Source organism: Schistocerca americana, chromosome 6 (assembly GCF_021461395.2).
Source record: "Schistocerca americana isolate TAMUIC-IGC-003095 chromosome 6, iqSchAmer2.1, whole genome shotgun sequence".
Classification (NCBI taxonomy): domain Eukaryota; kingdom Metazoa; phylum Arthropoda; class Insecta; order Orthoptera; family Acrididae; genus Schistocerca; species Schistocerca americana.
The window spans coordinates 201104601-201124285 of NC_060124.1; the positions used below are offsets into that span (position 1 = coordinate 201104601).

General features: G+C 41.6%; 2 protein-coding genes across 4 annotated transcripts in view; one reads left to right on the forward strand and one right to left on the reverse strand.

The window, feature by feature from the left end:
* LOC124619813 overlaps positions 1-16442 on the reverse strand; it is a 30207-nt gene extending 13765 nt beyond the window's left edge. The window contains exons 1-3 of one of the 3 annotated variants that reach the window (XM_047146408.1): positions 16364-16442; positions 16113-16241; positions 3996-4272 (exon numbers count right to left, since the gene is read on the reverse strand). In XM_047146408.1, the coding sequence (XP_047002364.1) occupies positions 3996-4272; positions 16113-16115 (280 nt within the window). In that variant the 5' untranslated portion in view covers positions 16116-16241; positions 16364-16442. Of the gene's footprint in view, positions 1-3995; positions 4273-16112 lie in introns of all 3 variants that reach the window. The other 2 variants (XM_047146407.1, XM_047146409.1) reach the window with 2 other exon arrangements.
* LOC124619812 (zinc finger protein 771-like) overlaps positions 1-19685 on the forward strand; it is a 161362-nt gene that overhangs the window by 26289 nt on the left and 115388 nt on the right. The gene's annotated exons all lie outside the window — the stretch shown is intronic.

Consider the following 19685-nt stretch of genomic DNA (forward strand, 5'->3'; position numbering starts at 1 on the left):
CTGTGGAGTAGCCCCATTTATTGAGACTCTCTCTCCACCTTGTGGTACCCGTATGTAGTCTGTTTCATGCCTTCGAGGGTCCCCCAGTTTCATTGCATACTGTTGCTAGTTCCTCTTTCTGCTCCATACAGTCTTGATTTGAGGTCTTCCTCCAAAGGTCTATTCTGGTTTTAGGCTCTTCATAATCTTCCATCAATCTCAGGAAGCTTCGTCTTAATTTTAATCACTGGTGAGCCGGTCGAAGACTGAAGAGGAGTTTGCGTTCTGATTCTGCTGATTTAAATCCTTATTTAAAAGCTGTTGCCTCTCTTCAGTAGCTGAAGGGGCAATACCAGGTGATGGATATTGTCTTGAGGTGTGGGCTTCACAAATACGTTGGTGATTCTGCTTGTCTCAGTGAGGGCAACATCAGCTTGCTTTGTGTGTGCTGATCTATACTAAACTGGGAATGCATACTTCCCAATAGAGTGACTGCGGGCAAATGCTGAGGTTTTGAGAATCCTGGGTTTGGCTCCCCATTTAGAGTTATCAGCTGTGAATGATATTATTTCTTCTGCTAAATTTTAGTTTGATGTTAAGGCAGTGCTGTTTGTATGTTACACCCAGGTATTTGGGGTTGGAACAATGTTCTAATAGCAGTCCCTTCCTTTTGATCTGTAGTTTTCTGTCAGCTTGCTTGTTCTGAAGGTGGTGAAAGGCATACACTCGTGTTTTTGTTGGATTTGGTTTCAACTGGTTATTTTGATAATACAGGCACTGTTCTACCTCCTCAAATGTTTTCCCTTGTCCTGTAATTGACCTGTCATCTATGTATATAAAGCTACTTGTACCTGCAGGGAGGGGTTGATCATTGGAGTAGGTTGAAGAGTAGTGGTGCCAGCACACTTTCCTGTGCCAGGCCATTCCTCCGGTTTCTCCCTCTGCTTTATCTTCCCTAAAACTCCACTAAGAACCTCAGATTGTGGAGCAGGTTTCTGTTGATGTTTGTAAGATTAATGTCTTTAGTTGCAGCACATACACTGTGCATGATGAGTCAGAGATTGATGGTGTCATTTGCAGCCATAAGGTCAATGGAAAATGGCACCCGTTACATAGCCCTCTTGGAAACTGTCCTCAATGTGCCGAGTTTGATTGAGTACCTGTGTACGGTAAATCTTCATTCAGGACAGAATCCAGCCTGCTGTGGTGTGAGGATAGGTTCCATGGGCAGTGTGAGTTAGTTTTGTATAAGTTTTTCAAAAATTCTACAGGTGTTCCCGTATGGAAATGTAATATGACTAATGCTGCTCACTGCAGATGGTATTAGTTGCAATTTTAGACTTTTCAGTTATGTATTGAGAACCTGCTTAGAAAACTCTATGAACCAGGCTTCAGGACAGAAACTACTAATATTCTTCAGTCCTCTACGCAGTGATCAACCAGATAAAATTAGTCGAACGACACTTCACATAGAGGACTACAAGCCAGTTACGAGTCTGGGTGATCTGGGGAAGGGAAAAACTACTATAAAAGGACAAATCAGAGAAGTTCATAACAAACTGAAATCTTGTGTTTAACAGTGAGAATTGCTTGGGTTGGTAGTTGCACTGATCACAGAAAGTCAAAACCCTGAGTTCAAGCATCAGTGTGGCACAAATTTTTAAACTTTTCACTCCCATTAATAGAATAGTTTTCAGTCTCAACAGTGTCTTGGCTTATTACTCATCAAATGAATAGTAATTTGAAACTAAGCTAGTGGCTTGAAGAGCATACAGATAAAAACACACAATGGAACAAACGAGTGTTTGATGGCTTCTTGAAACATTCACAAATAATACTCAGAGGTCTAGTTTTATAGCTATAGGTGTTATAAAAATGAGAACTTCAGTGCAACTGAACTTTCAATCTGTAGAGCCATATTGAAGAGATCTTCAACAGTGTAGAACATATCAAAATAAAATTCTCAAATAGCAATTTTTTTATGGCAGAGTAACAGAAGTATGGAGAACATAGTACAGAGGGGCAGAAGTAACACAAGAAGGCAAACAATTAGTGATAACTTGTGCTGTGCCCGAACGTTAATTAGAAAGCTTAAAAACCTCCTGCTTTTTCATACTGCTGGCAAACTTCCCTTCTTCCATTTATAATGGGACAGATATATCTGATACTTATTGTAAATTTGAAGTCCAGAATATGTTACCTGTTGGAGATGCTGTTATTTTCTCAAAGGTGGATGTACCTACTATCAGTAACTGATCTACTTTGTGTTCAGTTTTTCTATTAAGCTGAACCATAATCTTTTGCACTTTACTTTGAAATGTATTGTCCTACTCATTGGAGGTGATCATTTACACACAGAAAACACTCACACCAAGTAAATCTTGTTTAGTTGGAGCGTACATTTATATGGTATTCATATATGAATGAATTAAGAGAGAAACATGACAGTTTGGCACTTCAGTGGTGTGGACACTAACACGCATAGCTGTGGAATTAAAACAAAGTGAATGTACTATAATATGACAGTACCACTGAGTTTAATTTATTTTTAATAATTATGAATGCATCGTAGTGTGAAATATGTTGCTGATAAATACTAGTACCCTACATTTGTAGGTGTTAGCCACAAATAGTGCAATATCAGCAGACACAGTCTGAAACTCATTTTCTTTTAGAATATCATATTTGACAACTTCCACAGTCTAGTGGTTAGTAGTGCTGGCTGTCAACACTTTGGTCCCGGGTTCAGTTTCCATTGAACCCTCAGATTTTTATGTGGTTGAAAGATATGGGAAAAAATTACTCAACCTTGTGAGGTCAAATGAGAAGCTGCTTAGTGAAATAAGCAACAAATCTTAAATACATGTTAGGTGAAATTGTACCAGATTGCGCTAAGTGCCACAACAAATTCTACGGAAAGTTCTGGTTTAACAGCAGTATGTTTGGAGATGTTTTAGGATGTGACAGAATTCCATTCAGGGGTGGTATAGTGATAGTGACACTTTTGTAATCACCAGCAAAAATTGTGTAGCTCATTTTGGCAAAAGGATGAAATGTCAGAGGATGTATGTAGTAACACTGTTCACGTTTACGTCGCACTGCACTTAGCGTAGACCGAGACTGTGTCCTAGGCATGCCCGATGTTAACTGACTGGGCACGGCCCGTGCTGCCGGAGTTGTTGTTGTTGTTGTTGTTGTCATGCCGGCAGAGGTCGCGTCCGAATTCTTGCGTGCCCTCTGGTGGACGGGACTCTACTTGCGGCAACTACCGTCCGTGACGCGCCGTGCCAATGTGCGCCTCCTGCGATCTTTCTGGTGGCTACTACAATGTATGCACATAATGCTATGCTTATTGCAAAAGAGGTTAGGGATTAAAGTGATAAGGAATTGAATAGCATCAAAATCAATGTTAATGAGAACTTACAGATGCCACCCAATTGTGTACTAAGTGCCAATGCCTTTTTAGCAACCATTTTATGCTACATAGGCTTTTCTTGAAAAATTGTAAACATAACAAATTTTACAAATTGTGACATTTAAACAGTGCTTTTAAACTTAGACAACGACTTTGCCATTTCATGGGTGAAACTATTGAAAATACTCTTCTGATTTTCTAGTATTTTCTGCTCGTTTGCTCATGCAGTAAAATTCATGTGGGCGGTGGGATATGGAAAAATTTGTTTTTCTATGGCTGATGCCAGTCTCATTAAAATCCTTCTGGGTGTAAAATAGTAAAATAACCAACATTTTGACCCTGTTGCAACAGCTTTCCTCAGGACATAGACTATTTTTCCCAGAAAAAGGTCACTGTGATATGGACAAAAATTTGGATATTTAAACATTTTAAATCTTTTGTAAGATAACATGGCAGTACATGCAGAAGAATTTTTAAGATAAAATTTATAACTCTTTAAAAACTTTCTCACAATTAATGGTTTTATCTTAAACATTCTTCTGTGCTACCCATTCTGTCTCTCATATTGAACTATTTCACTGTCCAACTGATTTTTACTTACGGTCTTCTGAAGGAAGTGGCTCAATGCTCTCTTCACTCTTTTCTCGACCAAGCTCACTAGACTCAATGGCCACCAGTGAGTCCATGTGTTCAACTTTGTCTGTTGGCCGACGAATACAATCTAACTTACTGTACAACATTTGTAGTGACATTCTGATTGTAATGAACATTTTTCCTTTCTCCTTTATGTCTTCATTGCATTGATCAACTAGCTGTTGTTGTGTTTGTGTTTCATCCAATACACCAGACTTCTCAGCCTCATATCTGTAAATACAAATCTGAGCTTGATTATAATTGTTATTAGAGAACTTCAGAGAAATACATTTGTCACAGAAGGATATATCCTTTAAAGTCGTTATTATAGTCAAGGGTGAAGAAAAATAAAGTACTCAGTAGCATTATAAATGTCAAAAATTGTTCGTAAGCTACGTAGGAGAATAAGAAACACTCTTAGTACACCTGAAGACTTGACATGAAGTGACAGTGTATATGAAAACTGCATCATTGAACTCCTTCATGCAGGGTCTTTTTTGGGGAGGGGATGAGGGGGAGGATTTGGGTAAGGTAGGGAAGAGCTGTCATCTACCTCATATATATTATTTTATTGCAAGTTATGTAAGCTGCAGACTCTTTTATTAAATGGCTTGTGATATATAGGCGTCACACACAATTCCATATCCGTATTGATGTAAATAATATTTTTCTTTCATTTTTCTTCCTAAGCTCCTGTTGAAAAACTTAAAGAAGGCAAAATCACTTTTAAAAGCACCTCTCACTAACGACATAAGTGGTACACAAGTCTTGAAATTAGTAGGCTCTCACGTTCTTTAAAATTGAGTCTTCACTTATTGAGCCCTTTAGAAAGATATTTACTTCAATCTGTCATTTGAACCACAGCATAACGAGCATTATCTACAATGCATAGCCAGTTGTCAATTTTAAGTCCAGAAATTCGTTTTTAATATATAATCATGTTGATAATTGCTTTACACTAGCTTGCTTCTTCAAGAGAGAGCACTGTTGCATGTTTTCTGTTGTTTTCCAATCACTCCACATAAATGCCAGGATCAATTTATGACAGATCCACTGTCTCCCCCATCTAGAATTGAACCACCACTGTGCTTTCCTCTTTTTCCCTTAGCTAATTGTTGGTAAGCAACAAAAATTTAAAAAAAAAGGAGCCACCATGTACCATGAGGCTTACAGAATTTCTTGAAAGTATCTCACGATTTTCCAGCCGCACAAGTTGAATATTTTTTGATTATAACATGAAGGAATTTTAAGATGCTTATAGCACCAGATTGATTCAGCACCCATCGATTTCCTTGACTATTTCATTTAAGTGTACTCTTGACGTTCCGTGCACATCTTCTTGACTGTATTTTCTATCTCAGTCTCAACCAGTGTCAGATGCTGGTGGTTCTATTCTGTCACAAGCCCCCTAGTACTCTACAGCATAGAGTTTGCAGTGAAAAATGTGGTTGCAGTCTTCTTTAAGCTTGGTTCTTTTTAAGTGATACATCGCTGCTTACTCCACGTGTGAGTACAGTATGGAGGGAATAGAAGTTAATTTTATTCGAGCGCACTGCGTGACAGCACAACGTACAGGTAATCTGCAGCTCAGTCATGAACACTTCGAGCAGGTAGAAGCACTGTCTCACATTAGCGACATTGTTGTACTTACTGCTGGAAGAAATTGAGGAAGAACTAACAGTTAGCCCTACAAAAAGGAAAAGCTGAAACACATCTCATATTTAGGACAGACGTTGACAAAAGTATCTTTGCAACACGTATCAATCGTCATTTATTAAACGAATATGATTCATATTACGTAACGTGTTAGAGTGAACTTATAGACGTGGGCTTAATTTGTATAAATTAAATTTTAATGCAGTCCAATGTCTTCTCTTAAAGCAATACCCACGTTAATTCGAAATTAAGTCGCTGACTATGAATGTCATGGCATCAGCTGTGTTAGATAGCATTATAGATATGCTACCTACTAGACCAAGACCAAGAGATGAATACACTAAGCAGATTCAGAAGGATGTAGGTTGCAGTAGGTACTGGGAGATGAAGAAGCTTGCACAGGATAGAGTAGCATAGAGAGCTGCATCAAACCAGTCTCAAGACTGAAGACCACAACAACAACAACAACAACAACAACAACAACAACAACCTACTAGCGACATGTGGAAATTTATGCCGGATAGGGATTTGAACCCGGATTACCCGCTGCGAATGAATACCGTATGGTGACTGGCTGTTGTGTGCTGTCCTTAGGTTAGTTAGGTTTAAGTAGTTCTAAGTTCTAGGGGACTAATGACCATAGATGTTAAGTCCCATAGTGCTCAGAGCCATTTGAACCATTTTGATCACCGTAACCACTGAGGGTGCTCCCGCCCGCCAACAACAAAGTAATTTCGGACGGCTGTCAGTCGTCATTAATGACTGGCAATCAGAAATGCAAATAAATAATACGTGTGTGTTACTTTCAGGCTGGAAGCACAAATGATAATTCCAACTCTGATACAAACACTGAAACTCCTGCAGTTTACCGTGACAGCTGTTTCATTGGAAGTGAAGTTGATTTATCAACTCAAAAGTCCCAGAAAAGAAAATTTAAGAAGCAAAATAAAACTGCTGTAAGGGAAACATCGATATGCCCACATGGCAACAGTGATGAAGTTGAAAGTTTATGTGATAAGTTTTTAACTACAGAGTCATCACAACTTGTTTCATTAGCGTTTCCTATGTAAAAGTTTTCATTACGCCGGTTAGATTACTTCTGTCTCATAAGAATGCCTATTTCGAGCCTTATTAGTAACCAACTTGCTTTCAATATGGCGTCGAGTGCAACACTTGACTATGGCTCTGAGCATTATGGGACTTAACATGTCAGGTCATCAGTCCCCTAGAGTTTAGAACTACTTAAACCTAACTAACCTAAGGACATCACACACATCCATGCCCGAGGCAGGATTCGAACCTGCGACCGTAGTGGTCGCGCGGTTCCAGACTGAAGCGCCTAGAACCGCTCGGCCACCAGCGGCCGGCAACTCTTGACTACATAAAAATCCATCGTATACTTTCCTTTCTGTATGCTGTCTACTCTGTGGTGGCAAGTTGCGTCAAACCAGGCTTCAGACTGAAGTCAACAACAACGTAATGTAATAAAGATGAGCTGGTCAAATCAGGTCCTTGGGTAAAATCGCGGCAAATTAAGGGCCGGTTTCCATGTAGGGTACCGTGTTGAGAATGTGCTCTGACTGTCATGAAGTATGGGGTCGCGGCTGAACCCGTCCTCTTCACTTTGCACAGGCGTAATGTACTTCGTTTCCACATAGCCTGTTGTGTCGCTGCTGTAGGCTATCTGTCGGGAGATCGATTCCACGTAAAATGAAAGGTGCGCAGGGGGAACACAGTACGTCATGTGGAAACTGCACGAACACCATCAATGCACCGGTACGTCGCCTGTTGGCAGTCGCTCGTGTTCGGCTTTGCCCGAACTGTGTGCTTTTCGTAATGGACGAGGACCTGGTGTTCAACAGCATCCAGAACTCTACTATTTGTTGATAAACATTACGACAGTATCGTTACTAAGACAATATATCGAAGGACACCACTGAGGAGCTTAACAAATTCAGTGAGTACACTCCTGGAAATGGAAAAAAGAACACATTGACACCGGTGTGTCAGACCCACCATACTTGCTCCGGACACTGCGAGAGGGCTGTACAAGCAATGATCACACGCACGGCACAGCGAACACACCAGGAACCGCGGTGTTGGCCGTCGAATGGCGCTAGCTGCGCAGCATTTGTGCACCGCCGCCGTCAGTGTCAGACAGTTTGCCGTGGCATACGGAGCTCCATCGCAGTCTTTAACACTGGTAGCATGCCGCGACAGCATGGACGTGAACTGTATGTGCAGTTGACGGACTTTGAGCGAGGGCGTATAGTGGGCATGCGGGAGGCCGGGTGGACGTACCGTCGAAGTGCTCAACACGTGGGGCGTGAGGTCTCCACAGTACATCGATGTTGTCGCCAGTGGTCGGCGGAAGGTGCACGTGCCCGTCGACCTGGGACCGGACCGCAGCGACGCACGGATGCACGCCAAGACCGTAGGATCCTACGCAGTGCTGTAGGGGACCGCACCGCCACTTCCCAGCAAATTTGGGACACTGTTGCTCCTGGGGTATCGGCGAGGACCATTCGCAACTGTCTCCATGAAGCTGGGCTACGGTCCCGCACACCGTTAGGCCGTCTTCCGCTCACGCCCCAACATCGTGCAGCCCGCCTACAGTGGTGTCGCGACAGGCGTGAATGGAGGGACGAATGGAGACGTGTCGTCTTCAGCGATGAGAGTCGCTTCTGCCTTGGTGCCAATGATGGTCGTATGCGTGTTTGGCGCCGTGCAGGTGAGCGCCACAATCAGGACTGCATACGATCGAGGCACAAAGGGCCAACACTCGGCATCATGGTGTGGGGAGCGATCTCCTACACTGGCCGTACACCACTGGTGATCGTTGAGGGGACACTGAATAGTGCACGGTACATCCAAACCGTCATCGAACCCATCGTTCTACCATTCCTAGACCGGCAAGGGAACTTGCTGTTCCAACAGGACAATGCACGTCCGCATGTATCCCGTGCCACCCAACGTGCTCTAGAAGGTGTAAGTCAACTACCCTGGCCAGCAAGATCTCCGGATCTGTCCCCCATTGAGCATGTTTGGGACTGGATGAAGCGTCGTCTCACGCGGTCTGCGCGTCCAGCACGAACGCTGGTCCAACTGAGGCGCCAGGTGGAAATGGCATGGCAAGCCGTTCCACAGGACTACATCCAGCATCTCTACGATCGTCTCCATGGGAGAATAGCAGCCTGCATTGCTGCGAAAGGTGGACATACACTGTACTAGTGCCGACATTGTGCATGCTCTGTTGCCTGTGTCTATGTGCCTGTGGTTCTGTCAGTGTGATCATGTGATGTATCTGACCCCAGGAATGTGTCAATAAAGTTTCCCCTTCCTGGGACAATGAATTCACGGTGTTCTTATTTCAATTTCCAGGAGTGTATAAGTTCAGATGGTTCAAATGGCTCTAAGCACTATGGGACTTAACATCTGAGGTCGTCAGTCCCCTAGACTTAGAACTGCTTAAACCTAACTAGCCCAAGGACATCACACACCTCCATGCCCGAGGCAGGATTCGAACCTGCGACTGTAGCAGCAGCGCGGTTCCGGACTGAAGCGCCTAGAACCGTTCGGCCACAGTGGCCGGCTAAGTATAAGTTTTGTTTTCCTGTTCGTGTTATCTTTTGTTGTACTTGCTGAAGGTAACAGTGATAAATACTCTTCACATTCAGCTATAATTTTGCGTCCTTGTTGCTGATGAATGCAGAAGCAAATGGGCGCCACTGACGTATTTTATTCGCGCTCGTGCTAGACGCAAAACCACATCTGGCCAGGCTGCAAAGAGGATAAAGAAATGGAAACTGGGGGGATGGAATGAAGTTGTTAATTACGTTTCTCCATAACCGCCATACTTTTACCAACGTTCAACTTTCCCTACATGATGTTAATGGAGAAGAAAACGGTCCATCCTCGATGGGCCGCAGTACTTCCTCTCCTGCAAGATCTACAACATTAGCCCATAACGTCCTAGGTGCTGTCTCACAGGCCACTAGAATTTATTGTTACTCTGTCGCTATTGGTGGGGTGGTAGAGAGCCTATATAGGGAGAGAGTGGCCAACCAGACGATACGGCGGCCATTTTTCTGCCAAACTGCGGGCGGGACTTTTGAATGGCCAGTAGTGGAGTACACACTCGCCGAATCAAAAGCACAAGACAATATGGCGAAATCATTCGTTAAATGCCTTTCTTTACAGCTATAATATACTCATAGTAGCCTACTACGTACAGCACAGGAAAATTAGATACAGTGACTGTAAAAATTATTCGTTACTTACATTTATCTCCTTTAAAGTTCGCTTACTAGACATATTGCAATGAAAGTAACGTAAATAAAAAAAATATAGTGTATAGCATTTGTTTTGTATCGGAAGTGCATAGCGCTAAAGATTTGACGTACCTGTATTACGCCAGATGAATGACAGTCGTAAGCAGTTGTTTACTTGTGACATGCAAAAAGTGTGAGACGTATTAGTACTTCATGTCACGTCTTCAAACTTTTTGCATGTCACAACTAAACAACTACTTACGACTGAATACCTCTCGTAGATAACAAACGAAAAAGATTACAAAAATCAGGTAATGTTACATGTAGGCTACTGTAATAACGACCAAATATAACAAGAAAACTACCGTATCCCTTCTACCCCACAGTAAGTAGGCCTATTAAAACTGTCTTCAAGAGTACCTACAATTATTTACTACGAATAATGTTTCAGCAACCACGACTACTGCGGAAAATGTGCTTACAACTTGTCTGCGTCAACAGTCAGGCAATAATACTGAAACCAAAATAATGCCTAGTGATCTGATTCGGAACGAAATAAAGTATGACGCTATAAAGTCGAATGAGCATGGCACAACAATTACAGGAACTTTGCGTTTCCAGCAAGGACTGTCAGATATTGGCTTCAGAAAAGCTTGTGATGCTACCAGTACGCACGAACTGTTACAGAAATAAGAGCTTAAAAATGCAGTAAATGGTAAGTAAATGGTAATAGGCCTACCTGTTATGCTTGGCTAAAAGTATTTAAAAAAACTGACACCTTAAAATCAACTCATATTTAAGATCGCAAACGCTAATTACGTACTAAAAACGATATACAACTAAATCGAACATGCATGCACAACGCATCACAAGTCTCACAATAATTCAAATACCTTTTAATCGTTTCCAAAAGTCCTCTGAACTTCAACTCAAAAGCACGGCGAACATACGAAACGCGAGAGAAGTTTGGCAGAAAAATGGCGCCAAAGCTAATCAACCAATCACGGGCAACTTCACCTATGGCCACTCTCTGTGTACAGGTTCTCTATGGGGTGGGAGATTACAGCGCTGTCTAGTTGTTCTTTCCCGAAGCTGCCGTGGCTACGTTTGCCAGTAGCCTCTGGAATGTGATGTGGACCTGAACTATTACTGCTTCTTCCGTGCTAGCGGTCACTGAGACCGTACCTGGGACTTCGCGTTACGGATTCGGTAGCCAGGTCTACGTCGACTGTTCATGTTACGGACACTGGCTTTGAGGATACTGCTTTAAAATGGTTTGAGGACGGTTTAGGAAATGATATTGGATCAGATAGGGACAACGAAATTGAAAGTGAACATAATACAGTATTGTAATAGCATGACAGAATTTGTTTTTCAACCTGTGAATTCCTTGAATGAAACAAGTGATTAAAGACATGAAAACAGACGTGTGGAGAATTTTTAGCTGAAGGTTCTGCTGGAAATGCGTTAGGTCAAAACAAATATCACTAGTCGGCCAAGCCTCTTCCAACGATGGCTAACGGCATTATTTTTCCGCATGTTGGACGTAAGTGGGGTGAACGCGTTTGCCCTTCACAAATCCTACAAAGACAATATTCAGGCGAACCGCTTTAATTGCTGAAGAAGCTTGTAAACTCGTTGGTGACACCAAGATAAAAAATCGAGAGAACTGGTATCACATATCCCGTTAACTTCGTGCATCCTTCACCGTGTTTTGCGTGTAGCAGAGCCAAGAATACAAGTTGTTATAGAACGATTGGAAAAACGCAAAATGTGTTCCACCTGTGACCCAGAAAAGAAGAGAAAGGCATATTTTCCATTGTTGCAGGAAGCCAATCTGATCTGAAATCTGTAGAAGAATTTCCAGCTAGTGCAAAGTAAAGCTGTCAGAAGGAAGTTAAACAACTAAAAAGGACTGGTGTAATTTTCATTTTTTTAATATTTTGTGGGAGTTTTTTATGTTACAAGAATAATAAACAATAAAAACATTGCGAAAAGTAACATGCGGAATGCAGGGTATTTGAGTTTTCATAGCATTAACGTTATCATGTAATATTGTGTTCATTTTGTACAATTTTCTGTTGAAATGCATTTTTTCATAAAAATTAACTTTACAATCCGATTTAGTATTTTTTGTGTGGTATTAACGCAATCTTTTACATAAAATCTGAACTGTTCCACTGAAATTGCTGAATGCAATTTCTATGACTATTTAAACGTAGTGGTCACTCAGGCGCACATAGGACAGTGTCGGGGGGAAAAAAAACTGAGAAGCTAAGGTTAAAACGTGCTGGCCAAATAAACGGAAGCCAAAGGTCTTCGATCTCGCATGGAAGCGCTGATAACAATCTGGAAACTGCATGAACTGATTTTGTAAGAGCCATGAGCGGGCCTCAGCAAACTTCCCCAAGTGCCAGAGAAGAAAAGAATATTAATGATATTTTTGGGAGATATAGCAGATACAATGATGTTTTCCCCCACGACACTGTGGAAATAAAAAAAATAGATATTCCGCATTGTTAACGCAAAATAAATTGAAATGTTGAAGAACCGAGGAAAGGAAATGAAAATAGCCATTTGTCCCAAAGTTTTCTGTTTTCCTTGAACTATTCAAATGAAGGTTCAACAGGTTCCAGAGCTGTACTGCCACAGCAAAATCACACCTATTTCTGGGAAATCATCCAATCTCCACAGTCCTCAACGAAACTATACAAGCCCCAAGAACCACGCAATATCTTCGCCTATTTGTTCCATTGTTGACAGAACACAGACGGCACACGGTTTGTTGTTGTGGGCATAATACGCAAGGAGCACAGTAGGAACACGGTGCGCTATGTGGGAGCAGCCCCCCCCCCCCCCTCACTCTCTCTCTCTCTCTCTCTCTCTCTCTCTCTCTCTCTCTCTCTCTCTCTCTCTCTCACACACACACACACACACACACACACACACACACACATATACACAGAGGGATTCAAAAAAATGTATCCACTGTTTAAAAGTCCTTAACTTGCAAACTAATTGACGGAGTTGTCTCATTTTTTGTGATAGTGTAGCTTAAAGACCAACTTAAAGATATCACTGTAGGTGTTCGAAATGGTCACCATTAACATCCACACACAAAAGATGCCGCCAAATTGCAGCACGAACTACTGACTGCAACGTGTTCAGTTGGATATTTGCACATGAATGTACGATGGACTCTCGAAGTTCATCCAGTGTGCGTGGCTTTTGTTGATAAACTACGTCCTTTAGTGTTCCCCACAGGTAAAAGTCCAGAGGAGTTAGGTCTGGGGAACGTGGTGGTTACTCCACAATACCTCTACAGCCTATCCATCTTCCTGGTATATTTTCGTCAAGATACGCCCTAACACGATTTTGGTATTGGGCTGGGGCACCATCTTGTTGAAAGTAAACCCTTCCCTTTCCATACAAGTCTCGGGTGGCAGGTAAAATGGATGTCTGAAGCTTCTGAAGGTACACCTCACCGGTAACTGTGCCCGTGGAAGACGAATAGGCCATAGAGGTGCTGTGGGGTATCCACCACGTCCCCAGATCTAATTCCTCTGGACTTTTACCTGTGGGGAACACTAAAGGACGTCGTTTATCGACAAAAGCCACGCACACTGGATGAACTTCGAGAGTCCATCGTACATTCATGTGCAAATATCCAACTGAACACGTTGCAGTCAGTAGTTCGTGCTGCAGTTTGGCGGCATCTTTTGTGTGTGGATGTTAATGGTGACCATTTCGAACACCTACAGTGATATCTTTAAGTTGGTCTTTAAGCTACACTTTCACAAAAAATGAGATAACTCCGTCAATTAGTTTGCCAGTTATGAACTTCGGAACAGTGGATACATTTTTTTGAACCTCTCTGTATATATCATCAAATGGGACAGCAACAATGATGTGGGTGTTTGCTAGGCAGTGCATCCTACCGCCTTTTCGTTAGAGTCGGCGTTTTCCATCGCGCTTTCACTTACTGCGTGTTCTTGATGAAGCAGATTTAATCTGTAGAGTTTTCATTGAAAAGTTTAGTGTCTTTCCGTCTGTTATATTGTGTTCACAGTAATTATGCGGAAGAAACATTGTTAACATATCGAAGTTACCTTTAAATATGAAACCAGAACCTTGTCTATTTGCAATATACAGGGTGTTAGTTTTAACTCGAGATAACTTAATATCTCGGAAGCGACGCACCGCACGAAAAAAATTTCTAGGTGAAAAGTCAATATTAGTAAAGTGGACATCAGTCTGTGCTACAACTGGCCACCACCCCCCTGCGTCAGCGTTGTCAACTTAGTATTTTCAAATGGCAACCCCCTCGTTTTTATTGCATATTCGGATTCCACGCAAAAAAAAAAAAAAAAAAAAAAAAAAAAAAAAAAAAAACGTACGGGTTACTCAAACCATTGTTTTCCATTCGGAGTAGATGGCACTGAAGTCGACAAATACCGAGTGTTCCGGTTTTTGCAATTACGAGCCGACGCATTTTATTCTACCTTTCATTTACAATATTACTTTAGTCGTGCAAATTTGATTGTAAAATGCAATATGGTTAGCCACTTCAGTATATGGTTAGAAACTACGTTTAGCGTGATTCAGGAACAACGACGCGGATGTAATAGTGTTCTGTTTCCACCTGGATGCATGATGTCGGTGAATACTCTTGCCTCCCACCATTGGGGTGCTTGACTTCGGTGAGTCCTCCTGCCTCTGAACCATTGGAGTACCCGACTTCGGTGAACGTGTGCCCTTACACGATATGCGTGTATCCATGGCAGGTGCACCTGTCACTATCACTTCATGGACATGGTTGTGGTTTGTACTCCGCCGGTAGCGGTGTAGCAGCCAGCGTAAGAGTTGCGTGGAAACCCACACCGAAATCAGTCACCCTGACGACGAGGTTCGAGGGCGGCCCCCGAAATCAAGAATTCCGACGGTTTGGGGCTCACCACAATCAACTCCGGATGAAACAGAAAACTACATTACCATACAAGTGACCTATTTGCTATATAAAAGGCAGTCTCTAGCCATATATAAAATCGAATTTGCAACACTCAGGTAACATTTGAATATCATACAACCATCTGAACACAAAGATTTACATTTACGTCGTAAATGAAAAATAGAATCAAATGCGTCGCTTCTTAATTGCAAAAACAGGCACACTTGTCGTTTGTGGATTACAGCGCCATCTACCACCAACGGAAAACAATGGTTTGAGTAAACCGTACCAATTTTTTGGCGTAGAGTTTGAATATGCAATAAGCATGGGGAGTTCTCATTTGGAAATACAGAGTTGACAACGCCAATGCAGGAGGGATGGTGACCAGTTGTAGCACATACAGATGTCGCGTTTACTAAAAATGGTTCAAATGGCTCTGAGCACTATGGGACTTAACTTCTGAGGTTATCAGTCCCCTAGAACTTAGAACTACTTAAACCTAACTAACCTAAGGACATCACACACATCCATGCCCGAGGCAGGATTCGAACCTGCGACGTAGCGGTCGCGCGGTTCCAGACTGAAGCGCCTAGAACCACTCGGCCACATCGGCCGGCCCCGTTTACTAACATTAACTTCTCACGTAGAACGCTATTTTCGTGCGATGTGCTGTTTTCGAGATATTATGTTGGCTCAAGTTAAAACAAACACCTTGTGTACCGCTGGTACCTAATAGATTTGAAATAGCAGAGGTACACAGCAGACAAATTATTTCATATCCGGTGGCAAATTTATGCTATACAGGTATCCCATTTTGTCTGCAGTGTGAAAGCTTTATTCACAAAACAACATCCAGTATTTGTAACTGCTATTGTAGTTGTCAGATGTTATCGCCCAACTAAAGAAAGAGAGTACAGGCGAGTTAATACATCGATAGCTAAATCTGCGAGAACAAGAGGTATATTAAAAAAGTTCCCATGGGATTAAAATTACACAGCTAAAGTATAAATAAGAAAAACTTTGATGACAGTTAATACACCAAGGAGACAAAAGCCATGGGATAGTGATATGTACAAATACAAATGGCTGTAGCGTCACGCACACGCAAATATGAAAGGGCAGTCCATGGGTCTGTGAAATATGATATTATTACATATTTACAACACACACTAGGTCAAAATAGCCCTGATAAGGTAGGTAGCCCACTTACCATATGCGATAACAGCGAAAAATGGAACGAGAAAAGTTGTATCTCTTAGCCTAGCAAGCACTTTTGCGCCTTTATACGTTTTAAAGCATATAACCCAGTAACAGCGCAACGATGCCAACTTCGTATGAGCTGCGGACGATCAGATTAGTAAGGAAATGCTATTAATTTTACACACAGGAGTGTGAAATTATTACTGTAGAGTGAAATATACTGTATTCATCGTAAGAATAAACATGATGTAAACATTACACCATGTATTATTCCGCGTTTTTTGGAATCTCGTTGGATTTTGTTTCATATGGAAGCGAGGACAATCTTTCCGGAATACAGTCAGGTGCGATAATAAGTATACGTTTTATGCTGTGCGTCACGCGCACATCCTCTCAGCGACAAAACGGGACGACAGCTTTAGCACAGCATTTAACTCGAGCAGCGGTGGCCAGCTAGCTGGTCGAACTAACCTGCAGTGATATGAACAGTTTAGACATGAAAGAGAGACAAGCAGAGAAATAATATTGCTTCGAATGTCAGTTAATTTACAAACAAATGGAATGATATACAACGAAACTCCTTTAATAACATTTTTAGGGAATCAAACGAAAAACAACATGTTCTCGTTCTTAGCTAACATACTATCGTACATAAAAACAAGAGTTACAAAAATTCCTAACCTAAATACAGGGTAAGTTCCCTACGTGAGCCACATGTGAGGTAAAAGCGTATTGCAGGGATTTCACCGTATAGTTAAATACTGAAGCCACTGAAGGAATTCATTCAGGCGTCCGATAATCTCGGAATTCCTTTCATAACCGATTCCGAGGAATGCGTTTCACAATTGGAATTGTTATTTGCCATGTTAATATCGAGGCGATCAGCAACAGAATCTATGAAGCGTCACATTTTCTCGTCTTATTTTATGACATGCTATTCTGCAGCATTCATCATTGACCTGTGACGAAGTTCCAGCACATCTGGCAACTTAAATTTATTTTTACTTCTCGTGCAAGTCGTTTTACAGATTGCAGTGGTTCTGTAGCAACTGTAAAAATGCAGCATTTGTACGTAAGCTCGATGCAGTGAAAATTACTGTTTTTCGTGTTTCTACAACGCGTATTATTCTGGATCGTGTGAGACACATCTTGTAGTAGCCTACTTTTAAATTTAAACAATTTACATTAACAATGTTTTATAAAATATAGTTGCTTAAGAATTTATATTTGGAATGAAAACTGGAAATTTGCTTGCAGTATGTAATTAGAAACAAGAGGACGTGCATTCTTCATAAAATTTTGATTAATTAGCGTGTATTTGATGAATTTTGTATTTAAATGACGTAGGTATTCGAACTGAACGAAAAGAGAACAATGTGAGGAGCGAATCAACGACTTTCTATTACCCAGTTACCATTCTCTAACGGTAGCGATTAGGAACAACTTTTTTAACGGTGTTCCACGCGCGTGTTTTCACAACGGAGCAAGAAGCAGCGCCAGCCATTTTCACAGCGTGTATTAAATAACGGCACGACAGTCATAGCACAACTAGCGTTTCCAAAGATTGCGACTGTACACGATTTTTTAAATGAAAATTACATAGCTAAAGTATGAATAAGAAAACGGCAATGACTTTGAATACACTGAGGTGATAGCAGTATGCACTTATACAGAATGAGATTTTCACTCTGCAGCGGAGTGTGCGCTGATATGAAACTTCCTGGCAGATTAAAACTGTGCCGGACCGATACTCGAACTCGGGACCTTTACCTTTCGCGGGCAAGTGCTCTACCAACTGAGCTACCCAAGCACGACTCACGCCCCGTCTTCACAGCTTTACTTCTGCCAGTACTTCTGCCGAGTTCGAATCTCGGTCCGGCACACAGTCTTAATCTGCCAGGAAGTTTGTTGCACATATACAGATTGCGGTAGGATACGGTGGCCGATTCATAGTGACCAGTTATCGTCTCAAGCGCTGGGCGAGGTCCTTCGTTTGTTCAGGCGAGGCCAACACTGTTTGCCACCATTTGGTCGGTCAGCGATGACAGATTCGACGCGCACTCCCTACAGTATTTCTCAAACGATTTTACAGAAACTATTTGGCAAAAAAAAATTTATTTTTGCTTTACTTCTAGCTTTATATGCCAGGTTCTTTATGATGCGCCCATCATTTCGTTAATGGCCATAGTTCTTGTAATATTTACGTGAAAGTCAGACATTCCACTAAATTAGAAAAAGTTTGCAATGAAGAACAGGCTCGCTATGATTTTTGCGTTTGGTGCATATTACATAATATGTTACTGCGTACGAAATTTAGCTAACATACTGAATTTTTCTTTAGACTAGGGTGAAGGTCTCTATCTGTCACCAGTCATGAGAAAATTGATTTGATGTAACGCATTCGTTTGCGATAGCATTGTGCCAGCAATAAAGCTGGAGTGAAATAACCGCAGCATTCCTAATATTTCATTAACGGTTTGACATATCGATATGAGATTTCGTCAAATGGTAGCATACAAAGAGGAGAGTATTTTGCCATATGGTTATTATGCAAAACTTCATTATCTAACGTGTTATTCCACTAACTACAGACTTTTCCGATGAAATAATGTAATTTTTAAGGACCATGGTTAGCTGACGAAAGGAGAAATGCTATGGATTTTGGAACAACATAAGTGAAGTAATTTACAAGTTAATGTTGTACCGACGATGCGCTTTCTCATGAGATCCTGACCTTAGTTTCCTCAGTTCCTCACTTAATAAACTTCTGTTTCATAATTCTCTCGCAATTGCACCGGCATAACATGTTACTGAAGCGAGACTGTGTAAACTCCGCTGAGTTTTGTCAAAAGAAGCAAATTTTAATATAGCAACAAGAGAAATGTGTAAGTTTTACTCAAATTCCCACCTCGTTACACTTCTCTGAAAGTTACAGATGGCCAATAAAACAGGCGAAAATAAATCGGTGCATTTTCGGCAGGATTCTTTCTAGATACTAAGCAAAGAGGTTGTGACAGATCTTTATGAATGGCCACCACGCTAATGTGGGCGTGAAGGGGCTCGGCTTAATATTTACAAAAAATATGAGTGTGGTCTTCAGTTTAGAACTGCATTTCCCCTACAGAGCTTGGCATTTCCCTTTCAGCGCCTTCCAGCAGCCCCCACCACTACTCAATGATCTCCTCACACGTGCCCTGCCGTCTGCCGGCTACGGTATTGGATGTTCAGTATATCGCGCACGCAAGGTATAGAATGCAAGTGCATTGGCGTTGTTGTCATTTGTGCGCAGGTGATTCATGCGAAAAGATTTGCGATGTGATTACTTCCACACAATAGGGATTAACAGTCTTGAACATGGAATGGTAGCTGGGGCTAGACACATGGGACATCCCATTTCTGGAGTTAAAAGTTTTCAGTTGTGCCTGCAATTTAATTTTTGGGTGTTCTTGTTTTCCTTGCATATTTAGTTGTTGTTTCTCTTCTACCTTTTATTTTTTCCCCTTTCTTGCTGACAACTCACTCGTAATGCAACAGGTATGGCTATCTACTGGTATTTGACCATTGTGCTCTTCATCCCAGAGTG